The 16731-nt window shown below is 43.2% G+C and overlaps 1 protein-coding gene and 2 pseudogenes across 7 annotated transcripts in view; 2 read left to right on the top strand and 1 right to left on the bottom strand.

The window, feature by feature from the left end:
• AKR1A1 (aldo-keto reductase family 1 member A1) overlaps positions 1-8135 on the top strand; it is a 35720-nt gene extending 27585 nt beyond the window's left edge. For all 7 annotated transcript variants that reach the window (XM_042996949.1, XM_042996947.1, XM_042996948.1 and 4 more), the window contains 8 exons: positions 1999-2087; positions 3816-3935; positions 4101-4252; positions 5128-5323; positions 6593-6792; positions 7029-7101; positions 7243-7329; positions 7979-8135. In XM_042996949.1, coding sequence (XP_042852883.1) covers positions 2004-2087; positions 3816-3935; positions 4101-4252; positions 5128-5323; positions 6593-6792; positions 7029-7101; positions 7243-7329; positions 7979-8044 — 978 coding nt within the window. In that variant the 5' untranslated portion in view covers positions 1999-2003 and the 3' untranslated portion in view covers positions 8045-8135. The remainder of the gene's footprint in view (positions 1-1998; positions 2088-3815; positions 3936-4100; positions 4253-5127; positions 5324-6592; positions 6793-7028; positions 7102-7242; positions 7330-7978) is intronic.
• LOC122241586 lies at positions 6285-6358 on the top strand (annotated as a pseudogene).
• Positions 8136-10315: 2180 nt separating the features above from the next.
• On the bottom strand, positions 10316-12741 carry LOC102952777 (annotated as a pseudogene).
• Between the last annotated feature and the right edge of the window lie 3990 nt (positions 12742-16731).

Below are 16731 nucleotides of genomic sequence, written 5' to 3' on the forward strand. Positions count from 1 at the left end.
ATGTTCTGGTTCGTGAGTTCAAGCCCATGTCGGACTCTCTGCTCTCAATGCAGAGCCTGCTTTGGATCCTTTGTCCCCTCTCTCTCTGCCCCCTCCTGCTCTCTTTCTTGCTCTCAAAAATAAACATTTATAAAAAAAAAAAAAAATTCTTCCGGAGTCAGACGTATCAGGAAAGACAATTTTGATGTGTCAGTTATACTTAGAACTTGTCTTAGTTCTTGCTCTACCATAATATTCTGGATGTCTTTTCAGAACTTGGAAACAAAGGTTATATTTATAAAGGTATTGCTGGCAATGAAATCAATCCCAAGGGGGTGATATCTATAGTACTAATGAAATCAAGGGAAAAGGCTTCTACCTTATCTGCTCTAGGGTGAGCATTCTTTCTTTTTTCCCTTTCGCTTGGATAATTGCTATTCATCAAGACTTGACTTGGCATGCCTGGCTGGCTCAGTTGATAGAGCATGCGACTCTTGACTTTGGGGTTGTGGGTTTGGGCCCCACATTGGTGTAAAGAATACTTAAAAATAAAATCGTTTTTTTTAAACTTTTTTAATGTTTATTTATTTTTGAGAGAGAGAGGGAGAGAGACAGAGCATGAGTGGGGGAGAGGAAGAGAGAGAGGGAGACACAGAATCTGAAGCAGGTTCCAGGCTCTGAGCTGTCAGCACAGAGCCCGACGTGGGGCCCAAACTCACAAATCATGAGATCATGACTTGAGCTGAAGTCAGATGCTCAACCAACTGAGCCACCCAGGCACCCCAAGAATACTTAAAAATAAAATCTTAAAAAAAAAAAAAAAGACAACTCAAATATCCCCTCCATGAAGCCATCCTAGCAGGGTTACTCTTTTCTTATAGCACTTGAGCAGATTTTGCTCCTATCTTATACATTGTACTGATATCCTCAGTCCAGCCCCTACTAGCCCATAAACTCCAAGAGGGCAGGGGCTTTATTTGAATATGTATGTCTCTTAGATCTAGCACACGGCCAGGAATATTAAGCATTTGCTGCCTGAATGAGTATCCATGGGTCATTTGGAGACTTCTGATTTTCATAGCTCTCCAAAGAGGGTTGTTCCAATCACCCACCTGTTTTGTTCAGTTGGAAATTTTCCTGTGTCTATAATTTACTGCTTTCTGCTGTGTCTAATTACCCTTCCTGGAAAACCTTTTCCCCTTGACTCTGAGGAAAGTCCAACTTACTCTTAAAAGCCAATGTCAATATTCCCTGGTCCTTGCTCTGCAGAAGTCATTTGCTTTTCTGTAGCACACTGTGATATGTGTCTACTGTGAGGCATAGCACAAGTATATTATGAATCTGTGTTTACCTCTCTTTTCTTGCCTTTTTCCATTGGCTCTTCCTTGAATGCTTGGCTCTGCCACTTCTTAGCTGTTGATTCAAGGCAAATAACTTCACCTCTCTGAGCTTTTTTTTTTTTTTTTTAAAACAATGGTCTACTTCCCTTGTAATAACCCACTCAGGCCTCGTAACATGCTGATCAGACATCTTTGTGAGGGACTAGGAGAATCTGTAGTTTCTGACAACCTCCTGCGGATGTTCATTTCATCTTCAGAGAAGTGACCCATCCCTGAGCTTGTTCTGTCACTTGGTCTCACTTTGTTTCATAATGGCCTTTACCTGTCCTACACTGGTTTGAGACCTTATGTAGTCAAGGCTGGGTACTTCAGGGAGCCACCCACCTTTGTTTTTAGGTGTTAGAACTGTCTAACATAGACCTTTAGCCTGGTAGAAGAAAGGCAGCTAAACTGATGGTCCGGTTAATATTTGTCCAGGAGCTCCTGACTTTGGTTGGTTCTAGTCACCCTGTCTTAGCTGCCCTCTGCTCACAGGCATGTATACACAACCATGTGTTTGTTCTCCTTTCGCCGCTGTGCTCCCTTTACCATCCATGTTTTACAGGAGTCTTGACAGGTGGGTGGCTGAAGCTCAAGCAGCACTGACCCCCACACCATTCTCTTCCCATCTGTGTTTCAGGGAACATGGCGGCTTCCTGTGTCCTCCTGCACACTGGGCAGAAGATGCCCCTGATTGGACTGGGCACCTGGAAGAGCGATCCTGGCCAGGTGAGAGATGGAGGAAAAAGAGGAGAGCTTCTTGTGCCTCTGCTAAGGAAGAGGCAGTATTTGGGAGATGGTCCCAGCACTTTCCCTAGCAGCCCCAACCCTATACTCCATTTCATGTAGGGATGAGCCTGAAGGGCAGTGGGAAGAAACAAGAGAAGAGACCAGCAGTGAGCCCTTGGCTTCCTCAGCTGACTCAGAGGAAGGGCTGAGGGGCCCAGTAGGGCCGAGCGAATAGGAAGGAACTCTTTCCCTAATTGGATCTGCACTGAGTGCTGTGGCAGACATGGGATCCCTCTGTGCCTGGCCCTATGCTGACCCCTCATAACGCCACTTACCACCTTGCGCGGTGATCATGTCTCCCTCTCCTACACAGGGTTCCTTGAGGACTGGGCCACTCCCTAATGCCCAGTCCAGAGATAGACAACAGCAGGTGTCAGGATTTGAAGAATAACTATGTCAGCTGTGTAGACCAAGGGTTAGCAAACTTTTTCTTAAAGAACCAGATGGTTAATAATTTAGATTTTGCTGGATAAGTTGCAAAACGGAGGTGATTATGTATTCATGTAACCTTTTAAAGGTGTAAAAGTCATTCTTAGCACAAGGGCTGGAAAAAACAAAAGGCAGCTGCGAGCTGGAGTATAATAACCCCTGCTGTCAACTCTTCATCTTAGGGGAGCATGGGAATAGAGATCTGCTCCCACCTGGGGTGGGGCATCTTCCCAGGTCTTCTTCCTTGTTCTTTGGAAATCTGAATCAGGCTTTAGAGAAGTTTGGGGATTAAGTTTGAGAGGGACTCAGGCAGGGAGAACAGCCTCTTCTCTCAGGGATTTAGGCTGGTATTTGTGTTGTGCTCTGCCTCTTTTCCCTTTGCTTTCATTCCTGCAGTTGCCTAGAACCCTGGAGTCAGGGTCTTTGTGCTCCAGGCAGGCACTGACATGGCCCAGGACACGTCCAGGAGCTACATAAAGACAGGAGGTGGAAGTCAGAACTGGGCCAAAACTAGGGGTATGGGGCAGCAGGGGTGAGGGGAGTACGTCTGGATAGTAAGAGCTATACCTAGATGGGGATCTTGAATGGCAAGGCCCTGACACTGTTGGTTTTGCTTCTGCTGCCATGTTTCTAGTCTGTTTTTTAGCAAATTGACCTGTCCTCCTACCTGGTGTCTGCTTTCTTCTTTCCTAACAGAGGGCTCTGAGCCCAGCCTCCATCTTACTTCTCTGCCTTCCTTAATTTTCTTCCACTCTCAGAGTTCTTCTGCTTCCCTGAACTGCCAGAACTCACTTGATCTTCACGGCTCCATAAGCATTTCTCTGTGCGTTGGCGTACAAATTATTTACGTGTATATCATGTTTCTGTAACCAGCTCTTCAGAACTAGAGAACCTGTGTCCATGACCTATATTTCTGTTCTCTGTCAAAGGATACATCCACCTGCTGAGCATCTAACTGGGAATACAATGGTAGTTTTTTGCTGGGCTCGCGTTGAGATTGCTTAGGTAGGAGGGAAACTTGGGGGTTATTGGGGTAGGCACAAAGGGGTTGGGGTCTCTGAAGAGGCTTCTGGTCCCCTCAACTAGAACCATCTTTCATCTTTTCACCCCTACTTTATGGATAACTGCAGTCATCCTGCCCCTCCCCCATCAGTGGCCCTCAGGAGGGCAGTTCCTGGCCTAGGGCAGTTTCTGGCCTAGGCCAGCAGAGCTGAAACCTCTGCTTCTCTCACCTGGCAGGTAAAGGCTGCTGTTAAGTACGCCCTGAGTGTAGGCTACCGCCACATTGACTGTGCTGCTATTTATGGCAATGAGACGGAGATTGGGGAGGCCTTGAAGGAGAATGTGGGACCTGGCAAGGTGAGGTCTGGGGCTACAGAGGGATGGGGTGAGAGAGCTCTGGAGCTGGGGCACCTGGACAGAGGGATCTGAAAGCACCTTCCTTCTAATCAGTTTCCCAGAGGTGAGGGTGGGTGACTGGGTGCCCAGGGCTCTTCTCACTATGGGCCCTGCCCCCTGTACCAGGTGGTGCCTCGAGAGGAGGTGTTTGTGACTTCCAAGCTGTGGAACACTAAACACCACCCTGAGGATGTGGAGCCTGCCCTCCGGAAGACACTGGCTGACCTCCAGCTGGAGTATTTGGACCTGTACCTAATGCACTGGCCTTATGCCTTTGAGTGAGTCTTGCCAGGGTCTTTATCCAGGGAGTCGGGTGTTGTGGGAGTCAGGTCAGGAACTTATAAGGCACAGGAGCAGAGCAGGAGCAGAGCAGGAGAGGAACATTCCTCAGCTTCCTGTGGGAACTCAGCCTTTTATGCCACAGCAGCCAGAAGTTTAGCTACAGAAAAGGAGTGCAGCTTCGCATGGTGTGTACCCTAGGGGTGCACGGGTGGTCCCTCCTGCCCCCTTTATTTATTCAAAAAACTACTAGCTTCTAAGCTAGGCCTAGAGATTGCTGTAGAGAGTCAGCTCCAGCAGAGGGCGTGAAAGGAGCCTTACCATCAGCTCTGTGCACTGTAATGAAAGAAGGTTGCAAGAGCATGCAACTCTCTGAGGGGGAAGAAGTTCAAGATTTTCCAGAGGAGAAGAGGTACAATGTGTCTAGGAAGAAGAGGAGAGGAAATGGGCATTCTGTATAAAGTTAATGCCTGGGTCATGACCTTAAAGGGTTTCTTTTTTTTTTTTTTTTAATGTTTTTTTTTTTTTCAATGTTTATTTATTTTTGAGACAGAGAGAGACAGAGCATGAACAAGGGAGGGGCAGAGAGAGAGGGAGACACAGAATCTGAAACAGGCTGCAGGCTCTGAGCGGTCAGCACAGAGCCCGACGCGGGGCTCGAACTCATAGACCATGAGATCATGACCTGAGCCGAAGTCGGACGCTCAACCGACCAAGCCACCCAGGCGCCCCAAAGGGTTTCTTTAATAAGGTTTCTTATTCTTGGCTTTTTGCCCTTTCTGGGCTTAGTATGGGGACACAGAGTGGCTGGATGGGCAGGTAAGGTAGGAGGCCTACATTTGTGCCCACTCATGGGGAACTGTCTTTCACTTAGGCGAGGAGACAACCCTTTCCCTAAGAATGTTGATGGGACTATCCGCTATGATTCTACCCACTACAAGGAGACCTGGAAGGCTCTGGAGGCACTGGTGGATAAGGGGCTGGTACGGGCACTGGGCCTGTCCAACTTCAGCAGTCGGCAGATTGATGACGTGCTCAGTGTGGCGTCTGTGCGCCCAGCTGTCTTGCAGGTAAGTACAGCAAAGCAGATCTGTTGGTTTGGGGGTATATGTGTGTTCAAGAACATGAGTGAGCAGATGATGCATCTGTTTTATGGAGATGGTTAGCAAGTTTTCAGAAGTGTTAGTGTAAAATTCTATGCATAAAGAAGGGCACTAAGGGTGCCTGGGTAGCTCAGTCTGTTGAGTGTCTAACTCTTGATTTCGGCTCAGGTTGTGAGCCCAGGGTTATGGGATCGAGCCCTGTGTTGAGTGCTATGCTGACAGCTCAGAGCCTGGAGCCTGCTTCAGATTCTGTGTCTCCCTCTCTCTGTCTCTGCCCCTCCCCTGTTCGAGCTTGTCTTTCTCAAAAATAAACATTTAAAAAAAACAACTTAAATTTTTTTAAATTTTTATTTTAGAGAGTGTGTGAGTTGGGAAGAGGGACAGAGGGAGAGAATCCCAAGCAGGCTCCAAGCTCAGTGCAGAGCCCAACACAGGGCTTGATCCCATGACCCTGAGATCACGACCAAAACCAAAATCAAGAGTCAGACACTCAACTGACTAAGCCACCCAGGTGCCCCAAAAAATAAAAACTTAAAGATAAAGGGCATTGAGTTAACTACACTGGAATTAAATTTCAAAAAAGCTAAAAAAGTCTGTTTGACTGAAACACAATGGAAATAAATATGAATAACATACATACAAAGTAAGATTGAGGGTGCCTAGGTAGCTCAGTGGGTTAAGCATATGATTCTTGGTTTCAGCTCAGGTCTCGGCTCAGGTCGTGATCTCAGGGAGTTCGAGCCCCACATAGGGCTCTGTGCTGACAGCGTGGAGCCTGCTTGGGATTTTCTCTCTCCTTCTATCTCAGCCCCTCCCCTGCTCTCTCTCTCAAATAAATAATCTTTAAAAAAAATTAAAAATAGATAAAGTAAGTTTCTGTCAGAACAAGTACTATATATTGGTTCATATCAAATATAAGAATATTAGAAAGACTATACTTTCAGGGATCATTTCTATAGTTTGTTACTAGAGAAGTTTCTCTGAATGTGTAGAGTACCCATGTTTCTTACGAAAAAAAAAAAAAAAAAAAAAAAAAAGAATATTAGAAAACCAAAAATAAATGAAAGGCATTGAAGTGTGGGAAGAGAATGAAATGGACAGTGGAAGATGGAGAGTGAGAAAAGTGATTTGAGGGGAAGTGGGGGATCAGCAGTGCAAGGTTGGTCAAGATGTGTGGGTGGGGTTCTAAAATTTGGTTGTGGCCAACCTATAGTAATGGGTTTTTTCTTGATTCAGGTGGAATGCCACCCATACCTGGCTCAGAAGGAGCTGATTGCCCACTGCCAAGCACGTGGCCTGGAGGTGACTGCTTATAGTCCTCTGGGCTCCTCTGATCGTGCTTGGCGTGATCCTAATGAGCCTGTCCTACTGGAGGAGCCAGTGGTCTTGGCACTGGCTGAAAAGTATGGCCGGTCTCCGGCTCAGATCCTGCTCAGGTGTGCGCAGTCTTGGAGAAAGGTGGGGGAGGGCACTGGATTGGGAGGCAAGTGTTGAGGGATGTGGTTGCTAATCTTGCCATGTATGTAATCTGGGGGAAGCTACTCTGAGGCATGTTCCCCATTCTAGTGAGGCTCAGGGAGTCCAGGAGTTTAGAGAACACTGCGTGGAAGACAAAACACTGCTTGTGAGTACTGACTCCTCTTCCTAATTCTATTTCAATCACCCACCTTAGGTGGCAGGTCCAGCGGAAAGTGATCTCCATCCCCAAGAGTATCACACCTTCACGTATCCTTCAGAACATCCAGGTACTTGGTGATGGGTCCTTTCTCTTTTAGACCATTGGGACACAGTCTGGCTCCGACTCTGCCTGGCAAGAAGGCAGTGTTCTGGAATCTCAACTTCCACACACAAAGCTGGCTTTCCTGACCTCCACTTTCCCTCCCCAGGTGTTTGACTTCACCTTTAGCCCAGAAGAGATGAAGCAGTTAGACACCCTGAATAAAAATTGGCGATATATTGTGCCCATGATCACTGTGAGTATATATCATGTGCTAGAGTTAGAGAATAAATGTAAGTTTTGCGGCAGGAGTCTGGCCCAAAACTGGCCTCAACCTTGCTGGTCAGAGGAGAGGCAGGATGTTGTTGGTAGGATTGCTGTTCCTGCACACAGTGGGCTTTTTTATTTTTATTAAGCTTGGGGAAGTAGTATGGCTTGGGAATAAAGCATATAGCCTGTGAGTCCCAGGCTATATGACCTTGTGACCTAGAACAAGTTATTTAACTTCTCCAAGCCTCAGTTTCCCAGTAAACTGAGACATAGCAAGTTCCCAGTTCTTGCCACATAGCAAGTTCTCAGTAAATGGTATAAATAAGAGGAGCCTAGAAGGCATTCTCAACCTTGGTAGAGGGATTGAGGTTGGGTTGAAGCCTTTTACACATAGGGATATAAATAATTCCTTATCCCAGCTGAGACTGCAATTTCTTAGGGGCAGGGGCAGGTATATAACAGACTATGGTTTGCTGGAGTGCTGACACTGGCATTGTCTGAGGTCCAGGTCCTGCCACTGCCATCTGTCATAGTGCTTACAGGTGACATTGTTTATGAAGATTCAGGGAAAAAATGCCCTGTGTCTTTGGAATGTCAATTCCTGCTAATAGTCATCTGTCTGTCTCTCTTTCCAGGTGGATGGGAAGAGGGTCCCAAGAGATGCAGGGCACCCTCTGTATCCTTTTAATGATCCATACTGAGACCACCACTCTGTGGTTTCCTTTCCAGCTCTCCAGCTACAAGGTCCTGCCACCCCCAGAAAGAAGGAGTTAATAAAACCACTGGAACATCCATACTACTTGCTTGTCTTATTTGTCTGGTCAGACCCAAGATAAAAATGGTTTCCCTTAGGAATGCCAGACCTAGGGACGCTGGATTGCACCAGCCCCAAGCCCAGACTTCTTTTGGTTCTGGAGGAACAAGAATGTGGCTGAATTCCAGTTCTACTTACTTGAATTAGGTACCTTGTTGGAGTAGTGCCATCTACTGGCAGTTTGCAGCACTTACATGCTCCCCCAGAGTGCCCAAAATTGGTTCTTGGCGTGCCATTATGGCAGTGCGATCCCGTGGTTTCGTGACACTGCTGGGCTTGGGTCTTGAGTTCCCACCCCACCACCCTGTTCAGCCCCTAGGTTTAGGACTGTGAAGAGGAAAACAAACATTCAGAAGTTTGAGAATTCCAGGTTATAATACCAAGAAAGGAGGGGATAGAGGCTTTGTCTCATAGACACTATAGTCAGTATGCATAGGCTACCTGAAGGAGGTCAAGTCAGTCTAAAAACTTGTCAGTCTGCATGTATTTTATGTATTTTATAGTCCCACCAGAAGCCACTGAGGTTTTTTGTTGTTTTTTTTTTTAATGTATATTTATTTATTTTTGAGAGAGAGGGAGACAGAGAATCCCAAGCAGGCTCTGCACTGCCAGCTCAGAGCCTGACACAGGGCTCAATCCCACAAACGGTGAGATCATGACATGAGCCGAAACCTAGAGTCAGGTGCTTAACTTACTGAGTCACCCAGGTGCCCTAGCCACTGTGGTTTTAGGAGAGTTATTTTTTTAAATTTTTTTTTTAATGTTTATTTATTTCTGAGGCAGAGAGAGACAGAGCATGAGTGGGGGAGGGTCAGAGAGAGAGGGAGACACAGAATCAGAAGCAGGCTCCAGGCTCTGAGCTGGCAGCACAGAACCTGATGCGGGGCTTGAACTCACAAACCATGAGATCATGACCTGAGCCGAAGTCGGTCGCTCAACCGACTGAGCCACCCAGGCGCCCCAGGAGAGTTTTTGAATAATTCCTCTAAAAAGTCACACAAAACATATTTTAGTTTTCCAGTGGAACCATTGCTTTTCATTCAACACATATTTATTGGGTACTTACATGAGTTAAGCACAATGTCAGACCCAGGGGACCAAGACACGGGTCCTTACGGTTTAATGGAGGAGACAGACTTTAAGTAATTGCATAATTAGTTTAATTACACTTGGAAGAAGTGTTATGAAAAAACGCAGAGTAAGGAGCCTACTGATTTAATCAGCAGAGATATGAAAGATGAATAGGGATTAATTAGTTAAAAGAGGTGAGCATGAGAACAGTATTCCATATAAGTTGAATAGCTTGCGGTAGGGGGGAGCCTTGAAACTAGAAGAAGCTGTTGGGAAAACCTAAAGAAGTCTTTTGTAATAAAAACTGAAAGTGAGTGGGGATGAAATGGCATGAAATAATGCTGAAATTAGGTAGGGCCTGGTGATGGAGGGCCTAGTTAAAGATTTTGCTTTTATCCTGAACGCAGCAGGAAGCCACACAGTTTGGAGCCAGAATAACTTGTCATGATATGTGTCTTAGCAACACAATGCTGATGCAGTGGAGAGAATGGATTAAACGGATAAAAAGTAGATGGAGGGAGCATGTTGGAAGTTAGTCGTTTTTTCTGGTCCTTTCTACCTGGAACAACCCATCCTTTAGCCCACTGTGCAGTTAACACCTCTTCCTTAAATGTCCAGTTTAGCTGTCACTTCCTCTGGGACCTCTTTCCTGACCTCCCCCTCTCCAGGTTGTTTGCTATATGATTCCATAGCTTCTGACTCATGATTCAAGTTTCTACAATTATGAAGTAGTTTGAGTGTGAGGTGTATTAATTTGCTAGGCCTGCTGTAACAGTACCACAGAATGGGTGTCTTAAACAACAGAAATTTATTCCTCACACTTCTGGAAGTTACAAGTCTAAGATGAAGGTGTCAGGATTGCTTCCTTCTGAAGGTCATGAGGGAAGGATTTGTGCCAGGCCTTTTTCCTTGGCTTATAGATGGCCATCTCCCTGTGCCTTTACAACTTCTCTCTGTATACTTCTATGTCCAAATTTCTTCTCTCTCTCGCTTTTTTTTTTTTTTTTTTTTTTTCTTTGCCACAGAAAAAACCTAAGACTTTATTATTCCCATTCCAAAGGGCAGGTCTTCAAAGGATGAGGGAATTTCAACTGTGAGGAGGAGGTCCCTGCTTGCCTTCGATAAGTAGGTTCTGCAGGACCACAATGACCCAGTCCCACACAGGAACATCTTGGAGATGCAGTGGTTTTGTTGATTGGCTTGGACTTCTTACTCTTGCCACTCCTGGGGACATCAGTCCACATCTCTCACATTCTCCAGCACCATGGTGCTATGCCTGTCAAAGGCCTTCCCAGGGCCCAGGGGCTTCTTGTTGCAGCAGTTGATGAACACTTGGGCGTTCTTGACTGTGTGCGCACAGAGAGTTGGACCCGTGTTAAACTCTTCATCCTCCCACTTCTGTAGCTCCTCTGGGGTCATCTCACTCTTGAGCTTCTTTTATGTATGTATGTATGTATGTATGTATTTAATTTACATCCAAATTAGTTAGCATATAGTGCAACAATGATTTCAGGAGTAGACTCCTTAATGCCCCTTACCCATTTAGCCCATCCCCCCTCCCACAACCACTCAGTAACCCTGTTTGTTCCACATTTAAGAGTCTCTTATGTTTTGTACACTTCCCTGTTTTTATATTATTTTGCTTTCCTTGTGTTCATCTGTTCTGTGTCTTACAGTTCTCATATGAGTGAAGCCATATATTTGTCTTTCTCTGACTAATTTCGTTTAGCATAATACCCTCTAGTTCCATTCACGTAGTTGCAAGTGGCAAGATTTCATTCTTTTTGGTTGCCGAGTAATACTCCATTGTGTGTGTGTGTGTGTGTGTGTGTGTGTGTCTTCTTTATCCATTCATCCATTGATGGACATTTGGGCTCTTTTCATACTTTGGCTATTGTTGATAGTGCTGCTATAAACATTGGGGTGCATGTACCCCTTTTAAACAGCATACCTGTATCCCTTGAATAAATACTTAGTAGTGCAATTGCTGGGTCATAGGGTAGTTCTATTTATATCACTCTTGAGCTTCTTGAGGAGGCTCACGGTGGTAGTGGCTTCACTCCCAGGTCAGTCCAAATTTCTTCTTATAAGGACACCAGTCATGTTGGATTAGGGCCCATCCTAATGACCTCATTTTAACTTAATTATCTCTTTAAAGACCCTGTCTCCAAATACAGCCACATTCTGAGGTACTGGGAGTTAGGAGTTAAGTATAGAAATTTGGAGAGGACACAATTCAGCCCATATGAGGAAGCAGAAGTTATTGAATATAACATGAAATTATTCACTAATAAACTGAAAACTGACTGATTAAAAATTGTTCCTGACTCAAACATCTCACCCTACTTAACTTTAGGATTTATCTGTTGACATCTTTGACTAATCACTGGATAATACAGTGCACATCCACTGCAAAGTGAAATTGCAAATCTTGCAAAAGATGTATTATTTGATGAAACAATGGAAGTGAAGCTGGAGAAATTTCATACAACATACCCAAAGCCATTGATAAGTGAGGATCTGATAGTTAACCAACAAAGAAAATCAAAGATGAGGACACTAGCCTTTGAAGGAAGATACTTAATATCAAAGTATTAAGGCTTTTTGGAAAACTATGAAGTCCTCAAGTATTTTTACAAAAATGATTCTTTTTATGATTATTGTTTTGAATAAAAAGAATTTCAAAATGAGACTTGCCTTTCTAAGACTACATTCCAGAAGAAAGGAAGAGAGTGCTCACCGGCTAATGGCTAGCACCACCACATTCTAGTTCTTACACCAAAAACTTTTTATACACCAGTACAATCTAACACCTCTCAGAAACTGCCTTGTAGTCAGTCTGCAAGGTAGAGTCCATCTCACAGGCAGGTAGGAAAAATTAGACCTTGTAACATTGTGTAGGGGAAGGAATGTGAACCTTGTAGTCAAAATGTTGATGAATCTAAAAAAGGATACTGGAGGGGTGCCTGAGTGGCTCAGTTAACAGTCAGTTCCACTCTTGATCTTGGCTCAGGTCATCTCACAGCTTGGCTCATGATTTTGAGCCCCCGCATCTGTCTTTGTGCTGACAACACAGAGCCTGCTTGGGATTCTCTCCCTCTTTCTCTGCCCCTCCTGCTTGTGCTCTCTCTCTCAGAATAAATAAGTAAACATTTAAAAAAAAAAAAAAGATACTTGAAAAAGGGGACTGATAACATGCATTTGAAAGAGGTCACCGTATTCATGTAGGAAAATATCCATTAAGGAGTCCTGATATTTGTCCAAAGCATTAAAATATTGAAAATCTCTTTTTAAAAAAAATTTTTATTTTTAATTTTTTTTTTGAGAGAGAGAGAGGGCGCATGAGAAAGAGAATCTCATGCAGCCCCTGCACTGTCAGTGCGGAGCCCGAAGCAAGGCTCTAGCTCACTGGAAGCAGGGCTTGAGTTCATGAACCATAAGATCATAACTTGAGCCAAAGGCGTCCCTGAAAATCTTTTTATTGGTTGAGATGTTAACTGCTAGAATGTTCATGACAAGTTCTGTTGATTTTCCTCTTTATATTCCTTTCTGTGGATCGTCCACACTTCAACACCCGTATATTCATGAAACTATGTTTTCAAATTTATTAACATATAGTTATTCTTAATATGCTTATTTTTAAATTGTGTTTAAGTTTCTATAGTTATTTCTTCTGCATTTTCCTTTCTGCATTTGCTATCTATATATTTTTTCTGCACATATTTAATTTTTTTAAAAGAAGCAGTCTCTAGTTTTATTATTTTTCAATTTTTCTCTTGATTTCTGCCATATCTTCCTTATGTCTTTTCCTCCTGAGATTTCTCTATTGCTCTTTTTTTAACTTCATAAATTGAATTATTAGGTCATTCTTTTTACTGTTTCCTGACAAATTTTTTTGTAAGCTAGAATTCATGTAAATGCAGCTTCATGTCCTATGAATTTTGACATATAGAGTGTTCATTATCACTCCATTCTAAGTATTTAACTTCCTTCGTGATTTAAAAAACATATTTTTAATGTTTGTTTTTGAGAGAGAGAGACAGAGAGAGAGCACGCAAGTAGGGGAGGGGCAGACAGAGAGGGAGACACAGAATCTGAAGCAGGCTTCAGGCTCTGAGCTATCAGCACAGACCTTGATGGGGGGCTTGGACTCACGGACCACGAGATATGACCTGAGCCCAAGCTGGATGCTTAACCAACTGAACCACCCAGGTGCCCTCCTTCATGATTTTTTAACCCAAGGGATATTTATACTATGTTATTTATGCTATATACAGTTGACCCTTGAACAACAGAAGTTAGAGGCACTGATCCCTCTTCCCTCCCACTCCTCACAAAAATCCACATATAGCTTTTTTAATCCCCTCAAACTTAGCTACTAATAGCCTACTGTCAACTAGAAACTTTATCAATAACATAAACAGTCATTTAACACATATTTATGTTATATGAATTACATACAGTATTCTTACAATGAAGCTAGAGAGAAGAAAATGTTATTAAGAAAATCATAGGGGCATCTGGGTGGCTCAGTTAGTTAAGTGTCCGACTTCAGCTCAGGTCACGATCTCGCAGTTCATGAGTCTGAACCCTGTATCGGGCTCTATGCTGTCAGCTCAGAGCCTGGAGCCTGCTTCAGATTCTGTGTCTCTCTCTCTCTCTCTGCCCCTCCCTCTCTCTCTCTCTTTCAAAAATAAATAAAAACATTAAAAATATATATTTAAAAAAGTCATAGGGGCGCGTGGGTAGCTCAGTCGGTTGAATGTCCAACTTCATTTTGGCTCAGGTTATGATTTCAGGGTTGTGGGATCAAGCCTTGCATTGGGCTCCTTGCTGAGCATGGAGCCTGCTTAAGATTCTCTCCCTCTCTCTCTCTCTGCCCCTCCTTTTCTTCTTAAATTAAAAAGAGAAAATCATAAGGAAGAGAAAATACATTTAGAGTGCTATACTGTAAAAAATCCATGTGTAAGTGGATCCACACAGTTCAAACCCATGTTGTTGCTCAAGGGTCAACTCTATAAATGTTAATTTGCAGTGCAATAAAGCTTAGTGATTGGAGAATATAGTCTGTACAATAATGACAAGGATTCTTTAGAATTTATTGGGATTTTTCTTGTGGCCTAATATATGGTCCATTTTTGTAAATCATCCATAATGTTTGAATATAATGTGCATTTGAAGTTTTGAGTATAGATTTCTACATATATTTAGTCACTTGAGCATATTAATAGTATTAGTCATGTCTTCAACATTTCTGCTAATTTTTTGTGTGCTTATAATGATTTCTGAGTGACAAGCATTTAAAATTTAACTACAATTATTGACTTATCTCTATCTATTTTGCAATTCTGGTAGTTATTGCTTGATATGTGATTATCTAAGATGTTTATTTCTGTCTTATATAACATTTTTTTAAAAGTTTATTTATTTTGAGGGGCGCCTGGGTGGCTCAGTCGGTTGAGCATCCGACTTCGGCTCAGGTCATGATCTCACGGTCCGTGAGTTCGAGCCCCGCGTCGGGCTCTGTGCTGACAGCTCAGATCCTGGAGCCTGCTTCGGATTCTGTGTCTCCCTCTCTCTCTGACCCTCCCCCGTTCATGCTCTGTCTCTCTTTCTCAAAAATAAATAAAAACATTAAAAAAATTATTTTAAAAAAGTTTATTTATTTTGAGAGAGAGAGAGAGTGAGCAGGGGAGGAGCAAAGAGAGAGGGAGAGAGAGAATCCCAAGGAGGCTCTGCACTATCAGCACAGAGCCCAATGCGAGGCTTGAACCCATGAACTGCAAGATCATGACCTGAGCTAAAATCAAGAGTCAGACAATCAACAGATTGAGCCACCCAGGTGCCCCTATGTTATATAACATTTTGAGAGTAAGCAGCTTAGAGCTGGTATACTGGCTCCATGATGCTAGGAACATAGGCTTCTCCTGTATTACTGCTTTGTCATTCCTGGGGCATTGCCCTGATTGACATGGTTGAAGATGGTTCACCAAGTCTTTTTTCTTTTTTTTAGGTTTTATTTTTATTTACTCATTTTGAGACAGAGAGAGAGAGAGAGAGAGAGAGAGAGAGAGAGAGAGAGAGAGAGAGAACGAGCAGGGGAGGGACAGAGAGAGAGGAAGAGAGAATCTCAAGCAGGTTCTTCATTGTCAGTGCAGAAGCCCAATGTGGTGCTCAAATTCATGAACTGTGAGATCACGACCTGAGCCGAGGAAGGAAGCTTAATGCACTGAGCCACCCAGGTGCCCCTCACTACCAAGTCTTTTGAAAGACCAGCCCCTTCCCTTTGATGTGTCTATCTGGAAGTTGCACACATTGCTTCTGTTCACTTTCCATTAACCAGAATGTCATCATGTGAGTACTACCTCCATGGGACAGTGACAAATAAATATATAAATATATAAATAAAATAAAATAAAAATAAAAAAATATATATAAATAAATTAAAATCAGGATTCTGTTACTACTATAGAAAAAGGGGAACATGCATATGGGAAGACAACTAGCTGCCTGTCACAAAGTCTCAACATTTTGTATGTAATCATTTAATCCCTTTTTTTCAATATCCTTCTACTCTCAACCTTCACTCAGTTCAACATTCTTTTTTGTTTTATCCTTTTTTTTTTGAAGGGTTTTTTGTTTCTTTAATACATCTGAAAAGAATGCATGTACAAAGAATTGAGATATGTGAAAGCATTGGTTCAACACTAATGAATGTATGAGAATTAGGATTTGGGGAAGGCGGAGAAGATTACCTAAACATTTTTAAAAATTGGGAACTGCAACCAAAATAAGCAGATAAAATCCCCATTAACACTTATGAAGAATCTTCATAAGACTCCATTTTTTTTTTACTAAACTAGAGAGCCTTAACTAGCTACTCTAGGGTTCCCTGTATGCAAAACAGAAATAAGGGGATTCCCCTGACTGGTCCCCACGTTGTTAAATGTCCTCCCCACCCCCACCCGCACCCCCAGCTTCTTCATGAAGCAGGTCTGTCTCCATCCTCCAACTTGAAAGAGGATGTGCATCATTCCACAGACATCTGTCTTCTAGCACCACCCCTCACACTTCCTCGATCTACCAGGTCTCTGGCTGTGTTTTAGGAACACCGTATCATACGCTACTAAGCTGGACATCTACCTAAGCATGTAAGACAATGACTGACAGGGAAAAAAATGTTTTTTAATTACGTACTCAATCCATTTGGTGTATTTCAAAAGGTGCAATACTTTTCTTCATTTATCAATGAATGAAGCTAGAAATTAACTTCAAAAAAAAAAATAAGCAAATGGCAAACAAATTTCCTTGAAAGTCACAGTCACATATAGAGTGCATCCTAGAAAAGAGGAGGGGCAAGACAGGTTCCACCTGCTTTCATGAGTTTCATCAAGTACTAGACATACTCAAGGGTGGAGAGAAAGGCAACTTTCAAAAAGGAGTATGTTATTAAATGAGGCATTTATTATACTCCTTCCTAAGAGCACCAGGTGGGGGACAAGT

This window comes from Panthera tigris, chromosome C1 (genome assembly GCF_018350195.1).
Source record: "Panthera tigris isolate Pti1 chromosome C1, P.tigris_Pti1_mat1.1, whole genome shotgun sequence".
Taxonomy (NCBI): Eukaryota; Metazoa; Chordata; class Mammalia; order Carnivora; family Felidae; genus Panthera; species Panthera tigris.